At 42.9% G+C, this 11539-nt stretch overlaps 2 protein-coding genes across 2 annotated transcripts; both read right to left on the bottom strand.

Annotated features, from left to right (window-relative positions):
- Positions 1-1172: 1172 nt before the first annotated feature.
- On the bottom strand, positions 1173-1587 carry LOC124462087. Its single transcript, XM_047013470.1, has 2 exons — positions 1562-1587; positions 1173-1505 (listed from the first exon to the last, which is right to left on the bottom strand). Exons 1-2 carry the CDS (start codon positions 1574-1576, stop codon positions 1188-1190), a joined length of 333 nt encoding a protein of 110 aa, XP_046869426.1. The 5' UTR covers positions 1577-1587; the 3' UTR covers positions 1173-1187.
- Positions 1588-2618: 1031 nt separating this feature from the next.
- Positions 2619-5194, bottom strand: LOC124462088. Its single transcript, XM_047013471.1, has 3 exons — positions 4894-5194; positions 3359-3464; positions 2619-3297 (listed from the first exon to the last, which is right to left on the bottom strand). The coding sequence occupies exons 1-3, from the start codon at positions 5192-5194 to the stop codon at positions 2721-2723; spliced, it is 984 nt and encodes a 327-aa protein (XP_046869427.1). The 3' UTR covers positions 2619-2720.
- Between the last annotated feature and the right edge of the window lie 6345 nt (positions 5195-11539).

Here is an 11539-nt window from a genome sequence, read left to right on the forward strand (position 1 = left end):
TTCGAAACATAATATTTTAGATCTTGCAATATTGATTATTGGGAAGTTTTGTTTATCCCTGTTTACGTATTCCTGTTCCAGCCTTAACCAAGTCAAAAGAGTGCCGATTCAAAGTATATAAGAAACAAGGACATGGATACTTTTGGCATAATAAACTTTGATGACAAAATTCACCAATCAACGTTTCGTTAGTAAAGCAACAATATTTTTCTATTACGACAAACTATCGTTGCCAGTCAGAATAATCGGCTGACAAATGAGACTGCCGCAATTGTAACCTTTTTTTTTAACATTTCAAAATATATATTGCATAAAATAAAAATATAAAAGCGTGTTCTAATCGCAAAACTCAAATTTGATAATCCAAAAACAAAATTTGAGGCTGTTGCATCTTTCCTTGATGATGTCCACATTCTCTGCATCCATCCAGATCTCAAGCTGTTCATTTGGACAAATATCTGTCACTATGGGGGCTGCATCTTTGCGGCTCACCACGGCCCACTTCTCCGTCGTAATATCAGCATTCTGCTGTTCCAGAAGCTCGAAAATTGCTTGAAACACTTCTCGACCTTTGGCCATGTAACTCTGGCTGGTGTCAGGTGTAGGAAGTCTATGAGACTGGTGGCCTGATATGTCTCCATGGAGCATACGTTGCCCGCCACCCAGTCCATCGTATCCTCATTGGCCGCTGCATTGTACAGCCGCCCATTGTACTCAGTGTCTGGAGTCACCTCATTGAAATCCAAACAGCGAACATTTCTGAAATCCTTAAAAATTCCAAAGAACTCTTCCAACAGGTCGCAAAAGTTTTTCTCACATTCTGAGGAAGATATAACCACGACAAACGGCCTGTTCTCTGGAGAATGTTAACGTACGGGGGCCGCTGACCATTTATAACATCAGGTTCCATTTCGATTTCATGTTTAACCGGGCGTGGTCGGGACTTTATTCCGCAGCCTCCCATATCGCATGCCTCCTGCATATCTCCATACGAGTGGTTTTCTAGACTCTCCTCACTGGATTCGAGAACATATTTGATCCTATTTCAAAGACTGAATATTCAGTCACTGAATTTGATTTTCTATTCCTAATACTTACCGTTTAGTCTCTATGGTTATTTCATGTCCTTGGCTTTTCGTTTAATACCTCGCTTGCAATCAATAGTGGATGGCTGGACGGATCCGCCACTAGATAGTGACGGATGATTCACTATCTTCGATACTTGAGTCTGACACCGAATTATCGACTAATGGATCGGCGAAATCCTCGCCCCCAAGGGAAAATAGTATCAAGCCCACAAAATTGTTGCCTTCATAGCAAGACACAACCGGCTTAATTTGTTTGTTTTTGCCTAGACCAGCAACTTCTATTAAAAGATCTGAATCGGCACACGTTACATCAGATGCAGAAATCTCCAATGTTTCCGGCTCAATATTGAGAAGGCTCTGAAGCTCAGCCTTTAGCTCGTATACGGTAGCTGAGATTGGGAGCTTCGTAACCAATGGCTGGAAAAGAACACTTGGTCACGATTATGAAAAGTTATATCCTCACGTTTACTAACCTTTCCGGATTGCATGATCAATTGAACAGTCAACATGTTTTCACTTTTGTTTTTCTCTTTTTTGATTTTCAGAAGTAAACTTTTTGTTTTATTTTTGATGTTGACTGTATGAGTTCACGAATTAGAATGATTCAAGTACTGTACCCCCTTGACCAGGTCGAATTTTACAAACATCCCAGGTCTTCTTGGATCTGAAAAATGTGTGAATTGCTTCCGTCCAGCTGAGAGTACTAGATATTTTCGAAAATAAACTTAGCAGTATGAAATTGCCAAATCTTTCTGTCTCTTTTTAATCAGTGAATTATTAGCAATTTCGTTAAAATAGTTGAAAAACTAAGAGATTATTGAATAGAACCCAAGTAAATTCGTTACTTTCTACGCAAATGTCATAAAAATTTATTTCTCAGTTTAATATAACCATTAATGACTGTGCCGAATCAAACTAAGATCGGCGACTATATCATATAGCTCCCATAGGAACAATCGGTGGTAAACAGTGACTTTGATCAATATCTTCGTTATTTCCTATGCTAAGATTTTAGGCCGTTCTTTCGCAAACTTTAGCCTTTTTAGATAAAACGTTTTTCCATTTTGATGGTTATAGGTAAGGAAAGAGTTACCAAAAAAAGTTGCAAGGGTATACAAACTTTGACGCGGTCGAAGTTTGCCCCATCCCTCTGGTTTAAAGATGAATTTAATTCGAAACGTAATATTTTAGATCGTGCAATATTGATTATTGGGAAGTTTTGTTTATCCCTGTTTACGTATTCCTGTTCCAGCCTTAACCAAGTCAAAAGAGTGCCGATACAAAGTAGATGTGAAACAAGGACATGGATACTTTTGGCATAATAAACTTTGATGACAAAATTCACCAATCAACGTTTCGTTAGTAAAGCAACAATATTTTTCTATTACGACAACCTATCGTTGCCAGTCAGAATAATCGGCAGACAAATGAGACTGCCGCAATTGTAACCTTTTTTTAACATTTCAAAATATATATGCATAAAATAAAAATATAAAAGCGTGTTCTAATCGCAAAACTCAAAGTTGATAATCCAAAAACAAAATTTGAGGCTGTTGCATCTTTCCTTGATGATGTCCACACTCTCTGCATCCATCCAGATCTCAAGCTGTTCATTTGGACAAATATCTGTCACTATGGGGCTGCATCTTTGCGGCTCACCACGGCCCACTTCTCCGTCGTAATATCAGCATTCTGCTGTTCCAGAAGCTCGAAAATTGCTTGGAAACACTTCTCGACCTTTGGCCATGTAACTCTGGCCGGTGTCAGGTGTAGGAAGTCTATGAGACTGGTGGCCTGATATGTCTCCATGGAGCATACGTTGCCCGCCACCGAGTCCATCGTATCCTCATTGGCCGCTGCATTGTACAGCCGCCCATTGTACTCAGTGTCTGGAGTCACCTCATTGAAATCCAAACAGCGAACATTTCTGAAATCCTTAAAAATTCCAAAGAACTCTTCCAATAGGTCGCAAAAGTTTTTCTCACATTCTGAGGAAGATATAACCACGACAAACGGCCTGTTCTCTGGGAGAATGTTAACGCACGGGGGCCGCTGACCATTTATAACATCGGGTTCCATTTCGATTTCATATTTAACCGGACGTGGTCGGGACTTTATTCCGCAGCCTCTCATATCGCATGCCTCCTGCATATCTCCATACGAGTGGTTTTCTAGACTCTCCTCACTGGATTCGAGAACATATTTGATCCTATTTTCAAAAGACGGAATATTCAGTCACTGAATTTTGATTTTCTATTCCTAATACTTACCGTTTAGTCTCTATGGATATTTCATGTCCTTGGGCTTTTCGTTTAATACCTCGCTTGCAATCAATAGTGGATGGCTGGACGGATCCGCCACTAGATCCGAGGATAGCTCAATGACGGAAGATTCACTATCTTCGATACTTGAGTCTGACACCGAATTATCGACTAATGGATCGGCGAAATCCTCGCCCCCAAGGGAAAATAGTATCAAGCCCACAAAATTGTTGCCTTCATAGCAAGACACAACCGGCTTAATTTGTTTGTTTTTGCCTAGACCAGCAACTTCTATTAAAAGATCTGAATCGGGACACGTTACATCAGATGCAGAAATCTCCAATGTTTCCGGCTCAATATTGAGAAGGCTCTGAAGCTCAGCCTTTAGCTCGTATACGGTAGCTGAGATTGGGAGCTTCGTAACCAATGGCTGGAAAAGAACACTTGGTCACGATTATGAAAAGTTATATCCTCACGTTTACTAACCTTTCCGGATTGCATGATCAATTGAACAGTCAACATGTTTTTACTTTTGTTTTTCTCTTTTTTGATTTTCAGAAGTAAACTTTTTGTTTTATTTTTGATGTTGACTGTATGAGTTCACGAATTAGAATGATTCAAGTACTGTACCCCCTTGACCAGGTCGAATTTTACAAACATCCCAGGCCTTCTTGGATCTGAAAAATGTGTGAATTGCTTCCGTCCAGCTGAGAGTAGTAGATATTTTCGAAATAAACTTAGCAGTATGAAATTGCCAAATCTTTCTGTCTCTTTTTAATCAGTGAATTATTAGCAATTTTCGTTAATATAGTTGAAAAACTAAGAGATTATTGAATAGAACCCAAGTAAATTCGTTACTTTCTACGCAAATGTCATAAAAATTTGTTATTTCTCAGTTTAATATAACCATTAATGACTGTGCCGAATCAAACTAAGATCGGGCGACTATATCATATAGCTCCCATAGGAACAATCGGTGGTAAACAGTGACTTTGATCACTATCTTCGTTATTTCCTATGCTAAGATCTTTCGCAAACTTTAGCCTTTTTAGATAAAACGTTTTTCCATTTTGATGGCTATAGGTAAGGAAAGAGTTACCAAAAAGTTGCAAGGGTATACAAACTTTGACGCGGTCGAAGTTTGCCCCATCCCTCTGGTTTATAGATGAATTTAATTCGAAACGTAATATTTTAGATCGTGCAATATTGATTATTGGGAAGTTTTGTTTATCCCTGTTTACGTATTCCTGTTCCAGCCTTAACCAAGTCAAAAGAGTGCCGATACAAAGTAGATGTGAAACAAGGACATGGATACTTTTGGCATAATAAACTTTGATGACAAAATTCACCAATCAACGTTTCGTTAGTAAAGCAACAATATTTTTCTATTACGACAAACTATCGTTGCCAGTCAGAATAATCGGCAGACAAATGAGACTGCCGCAATTGTAACCTTTTTTTTAACATTTCAAAATATATATTGCATAAAATAAAAATATAAAAGCGTGTTCTAATCGCAAAACTCAAATTTGATAATCCAAAACAAAATTTGAGGCTGTTGCATCTTTCCTTGATGATGTCCACACTCTCTGCATCCATCCAGATCTCAAGCTGTTCATTTGGACAAATATCTGTCACTATGGGGGCTGCATCTTTGCGGCTCACCACGGCCCACTTCTCCGTCGTAATATCAGCATTCTGCTGTTCCAGAAGCTCGAAAATTGCTTGGAAACACTTCTCGACCTTTGGCCATGTAACTCTGGCCGGTGTCAGGTGTAGGAAGTCTATGAGACTGGTGGCCTGATATGTCTCCATGGAGCATACGTTGCCCGCCACCCAGTCCATCGTATCCTCATTGGCCGCTGCAATGTACAGCCGCCCATTGTACTCAGTGTCTGGAGTCACCTCATTGAAATCCAAACAGCGAACATTTCTGAAATCCTTAAAAATTCCAAAGAACTCTTCCAACAGGTCGCAAAAGTTTTTCTCACATTCTGGATGGCTGGACGGATCCGCCACTAGATCCCGAGGATAGCTCAATGACGGAAGAATCACTATCTTCGATACTTGAGTCTGACACCGAATTATCGACTAATGGATCGTCGAAATCCTCGCCCCCAAGGGAAAATAGTATCAAGCCCACAAAATTGTTGCCTTCATAGCAAGACACAACCGCCTTAATTTGTTTGTTTTTGCCTAGACCAGCAACTTCTATTAAAAGATCTGAATCGGCACACGTTACATCAGATGCAGAAATCTCCAATGTTTCCGGCTCAATATTGAGAAGGCTCTGAAGCTCAGCCTTTAGCTCTTATACGGTAGCTGAGATTGGGAGCTTCGTAACCAATGGCTGGAAAAGAACACTTGGTCACGATTATGAAAAGTTATATTCTCACGTTTACTAACCTTTCCGGATTGCATGATCAATTGAACAGTCAACATGTTTTCACTTTTGTTTTTCTCTTTTTTGATTTTCAGAAGTAAACTTTTTGTTTTATTTTTGATGTTGACTGTATGAGTTCACGAATTAGAATGATTCAAGTACTGTACCCCCTTGACCAGGTCGAATTTTACAAACATCCCAGGCCTTCTTGGATCTCAAAAATGTGTGAATTGCTTCCGTCCAGCTGAGAGTACTAGATATTTTCGAAAATAAACTTAGCAGTATGAAATTGCCAAATCTTTCTGTCTCTTTTTAATCAGTGAATTATTAGCAATTTTCGTTAAAATAGTTGAAAACTAAGAGATTATTGAATAGAACCCAAGTAAATTCGTTACTTTCTACGCAAATGTCATAAAAATTTGTTATTTCTCAGTTTAATATAACCATTAATGACTGTGCCGAATCAAACTAAGATCGGACGACTATATCATATAGCGCCCATAGGAACAATCGGTGGTAAACAGTGACTTTGATCAATATCTTCGTTATTTCCTATGCTAAGATTTTAGGCCGTTTGTTGAGTTTGGCGCTAAGGTTCGATGTTTTAGCGGGCCCACAAGAAAACACTCCACTTTTCACGTGATACTTCATTTATTTCTTCCACGTGTATTTCTTATGCTAATGGGGTGTGTATGGTGTGTGTGCCGTATGCGAGTCGTTATTATGCGAGCCGTTTGTAAGCGAGCCGTTTGAGAGCCGCTATGATTGTAAGCGAGCCGTTTTTGTAAGCGAGCCGTTTTTGTAAGCGAGCCGCTATAAATTAATCGCCCTTACTCGCGGTAGTAACCAAACTGTTCTGTCTGTTGCTTAGTAACAAGCATAGAACCTAACATGTAAGCTTAAAGCGGAAGATGCAACGGTTAATTTCCCAGCACGTAGGCTGGCGCTTAAGAAGAAGTATGAAAATGAAAGAGAATGAGTGATATGGGTTAACCCATTGGTGGCTGCGTCGGGTCTGCTGGGCAGTTAGCGAATTTAAGCGGCAACATTCCCCCCACAGTAAAGCTTCTCTCTTCAGGGGGTTGCTTTGCTCCAAAACAGCCGACGTCTAATACAGCTACTTTAGCCACGGGCCGTTGAAGAGTCCCGTTGGCAGTTCTGATGATCACTCGACGCACCTGGTTGTCTTTGGCCAGGATTGTTTGCTCGACTATACCTTTTGGCCATCTATTTCGGGGCAGAGTCTCGTCCAATATTACAACGACGTCTCCAGCTGCTATTGGTGGTCTCTTCGTAAACCATTTTCCTCGCCTGGCTAAATCTGGAACGTATTCGCGTACCCATCGTCGCCAGAATTGATCGGCGAATTCTTGTACAGCTTGCCACATGTGCTGTACGGTGTGTGTGGTTTCGAAGAATGGTTTATAGCCGCTTGCTGATCCTAGTAGTAGATGGTTAGGGGTGATAGCCTCGTCGTCTTTGCTGTCCAGAACGCAGTACTTATTCACATTGTTATGTCTCTCCAGACTGCAAGAGACAAAAGTAAGCGGTCTAGAATTTAGGATGAATTCCACTTCCCAGAGTGCGCTTTGTAGGCCCTCGCTGGTGAATTTTCTCGCTGGGCAGATTGCGTAGAGTACAGTCTTGACGGAACGAACAAGTCGCTCCCATGCTCCCCCATATGAGGAGCGGCTGGTGGATTAAATTTCCATTTGATGTCATCGAACGCCGGTTGCACGGCGTTGAAGTTGATCGTCTGCGCTTTGTCACAGATAATCTTTCAGCAGCTTTGAAGTTAGTGCCATTGTCGCTGTAAATTTCTCTCGTGGTCCCGCGCCGATTGATGAAGTTTCGGATGCACATTATGCACGATGCAGTGTCCAAAGAGCACGCCAGTTCCACTGCCCGTATGGTTAAGCAGGTGAAAATAACGCCCCATCTTTTTCGCTTCGCCGTCCTACAGCAACCAAGAAGGGCCCGAAGTAGTCGATACCGACGTAAGTGAAGGGACGTTGGTAGGCAGCCAGCCTGGCGATGGGCAAGGGAGCCATTTGCGGTGGAACAGGCATGGCGCTCTCATTTTTACAGCGTTGGCAAGACTTCCGCATGCCTTTGTATAAGACTCGTAGGCTTGGTATGTAAAACATGCCTCGAATCCTGTTAATACACGTCTCATGGGATGTGTGGTGCATTTTCTGATGATACCAGTTCACTATGAGCCGAGTGATGTGGTGCCCATATGGGAGCAGTATTTGGTTTTGGCCGTTTAGGTTTTCTGCTCGCCCTCGGGTACGTAGGAGCTGGTTTTCATCTAGAAAGATATTCAAACATATAAGTTTAGAATTTGTTTTTAAAGGTTTACCTCTCGTTAAGTTGCGAATTTCTGGGTTGAATTCAGATGACTGCGCATGCCGCAGTAGGAGTGTGCGTGCCTGCTGAATCATCTCGTAAGACACCTCTGTTGGTGGCGATGCCTTCTTTTGTTTCGCTTTCAGTTTCTCAATGTAGAGAATAAAGCGCGCTAAAGCTCGATATAGCCTGCGCCAGTCGGAAAAATATTCCGCGTTAAGTTTTAGCTCCATCGGCATTGTCGATGAAGAGTATGTTATGCCTGACTTCAGCATTGTTTGGTGGCCAAATCTTCGCATTTTGGCCACTCGTGTTGATCCTGCAGCAAATAGTCTGGACCGTGTAGCCAAGTTTTATATTTATTGGCGTTGTTTGTTTTAGTAGCAAGATCTGCAGGGTCAAGGTTGGTTGGAACCCAGTTCCATTGGCTAACGTTTTGTGAATTCCAGTATTTCGCCCACGCGGTGCATGACGAATTGCTGAAACTTTCGTGGATCCATACGAAGCCATTTGAGAACAGTCTTTGAGTCGGACCAATAACAACTCTAGTTAATTGACAAACTTGGATTGCGTTGGATTCGGTTACTCAGCTTTGCTCCGATAACTGCGGCCTGCAGTTCCATCCTTGGTATAGATAGTGGACTCAACGGTGCCACTTTCGCCTTGGAGGCCACGAAGCTGAGGTAGGTTCTTTCCCCCTGGCGTATCCGAAGGTAGCAGACTGCTGCGTATGCCAATTCGCTGGCGTCAACGAACGTGTGTAACTGGACATCATGGATTTGATCGCTGCTGTTGAAATAACATCTCGGGATGGTCAATCCAGCGATTGTTGTAAGGATCCGTTTCCATCGTATCCATTTGGGTAACAATGCGTCGGGCAAACCAGTATCCCAGCCAATGCCGCTTCTCTAGACTTCTTGCAGTAGGATTTTCAGCTTTATTGTAAAGCATGAGATGAAGCCGAGTGGGTCGTACATTGACATAAGTACTTGCAAGAGCTCGCGTTTGGTTGGTGTTTTGTCGCTGTCTAAAACGTTGCGCTTCAGCCTGGCGAACTTGCAGATGAATGTGAATACGTCGGAGTTCGGCATCCAATATAAGCCGAGTACCTTTTCTGTTGCGGTAATTTCGACAGCTTCGGGGAGTAGCGAATCGCTCTTTAGTATTCGTAGGACCTCCTTTGAGTTCGAAGACCAATTGCGTATGTGGAAACCACCTGCTGTATGGATGTCTCTGACTTGAGTTGCGATGTTTCCGACTTCCACGTAGTTGTCGCCGCTGTATATAAAATCATCCACGTAGTGGTAGTCCTTCATGGCTTGAGCTGCTTGAGGGTACTGTTGGCAGAATCGATCTGCATTTTTGTCACGAATAAAGTGTGCAATGCAGGGTGCGCAATTGATTCCGAAAATAAGCGCTTCCATAACATAGACGTTAGGCTCTTGCCTCTCGGATTTGCTGTCGAACCACAGAAACCTTTGCGCATGGGTGTCTGCTGGTCTCACTCGGATCTGGTGGAACATCTCGGAATGAGAGTAAGAGGTCAAACAGGGAGTTTAGGAGATCTGGACCGCTCCAGATGTAGTCATTCAGGGCCTTGCCGTCGGATTGGGCGGCTGCATCCCATACAAGCCGGACCTTCTCTGGTTTATTTGGATTTTTAGTTATGAAAGTTGGTAGATACCATGTCCGTCTGTTTGGTGCAGCTTTTTCCTCCGGCGTCAGCATGCGAGCATAGCCCTTTTTGACGAGGTTGTCGATTTGCTTGGTGATTTGCTCCTTCAACTGTGGTTGTCGGGAAAATTGCTTTTGTAGGCATTTAAGCCGATTTAGTGCGTTTGCGTAGCTATCAGGTAATAAAACTTCAGGGTCTTTCCACATTAGACCGACCTCGTACCTGCCGTGCTTAAAGGCGGTAGTAGATTCAAGTCTGGTTAGAGCTTGAGTTTCTTCTGGTGATGATAGCGGATTTGCTGTGGTAGCGTCTAATGAGAACGCTTGTTTGATGATCTCATGCGCTTGGCGTCTGCGTCTCGGCATCCACACATGTGAACGCTGACATCAGCTCTAGTGGCCCTTGATGGCGTGGAGCTTTGTAGTGCCCATCCCAGTCGCGTCTTTGACGCTATTGGTTGGTGCCATGCCCCCTCTTTGATTTTAAGGGGTACGGCGAGGTTCCAGTTATTTGTGCCGATTAGGATGCTTGGGCGTGCGTTGGTGTATGATGCTATCGGTAGTCCCGCTAGGTGGGGGAATTCTTTGGCGAGAGCCCTTATGTCGATAGACTGTACAGGTAGATCCAGGGTATCTACACTGTGAACCTCTTCCAAGTAGAATTGATTGCCATTATGTGGATTGGCAACCGTAAGCGTGACACGTTCCGATGCATTTTCTTCGCGCGTTGTATCGTTGGTCCATTTTAGGCACAGTGGATCTGGAACGCCTTTTAAGCCGAGTTGCTTAAAGACCTTGTTGTCGATGAGCGTTAGTGCCGATCCCTCATCTAGAAATGCAAAAGTGTTAGTGACTTTCGTTTTATTGATGATTTGTATTGGAATGACACGGAAATATGTTGAGCCAGACTCTCTGGATCGCTGGGTGTGCTTGCCCTCCGGCGTATGCTCGTTGGTGACCATAGCTGGCCTGTTTGGGCTGCTGGATTTCGCAGCCTCTGTATTGGCTGCATATCGTGGATCAATGGGTGATGTTTGCTTCGGCAGCCTCGTATGAGCTTGTGATTTTTCAGAAAAGACATCTTTCGCTGATGTGAACGACTGCAGCTGTGTATTTTGAGCCCAGGTTCGTTACATACGACGCACGTAATTTCCTTGACCTGCTCTTTAGGTGCCTCTGTGTGATGATTTAGGCTTCCGCTCTTCTTATGGTAAAGCGGCGATGTTACCTGGCTTGCTGCTTCAGCTATGTCGTAGATCCATTTGCTAAAAGATTCCATTGATGGTACCTTAGTGTCTTTGGGAAACATTGCCCACTGCAGCTTCAATTGTGTGGGGAGTTTCTCTAGTAGCTCTTGTACGAGCATTGGGTTTTGCACGTAACCTGTGAGTCCACATGCTTCCATCGTTGAGTAGATGTTTCGTACACACAGTGCGTATTCGATAAGTGGTTCAAGCTTATCTTTTATTGCGGGTAGTTGCCGCGTAAGTTGTGCAAAATATGCTCTGGCCGACCGAAACACATACGTAATGTTTGTATGATTTCAGGGACCATTGCTGGTAAAAGGAGTTTGGATTGAACTAACTCACGTGCTTTTCCCTTTAGACTAGCTTGCAGCCGCATAAGATTTTCTGCATTCGTATACCCAGCGATTTCCGTACTTGTCTGAAAACTACTGTAGAATAGAGGCCAGTTCTGAGGATTGCCATCAAATGTTGGAAGCTCTTTCGGTATCGCTTGACGGGCTGCAAGTTGTGCCGCGCTTGGTTGCTGTGTTTATGTCC

This window comes from Drosophila willistoni, unplaced genomic scaffold, assembly GCF_018902025.1.
Source record: "Drosophila willistoni isolate 14030-0811.24 unplaced genomic scaffold, UCI_dwil_1.1 Seg876, whole genome shotgun sequence".
Taxonomy (NCBI): Eukaryota; Metazoa; Arthropoda; class Insecta; order Diptera; family Drosophilidae; genus Drosophila; species Drosophila willistoni.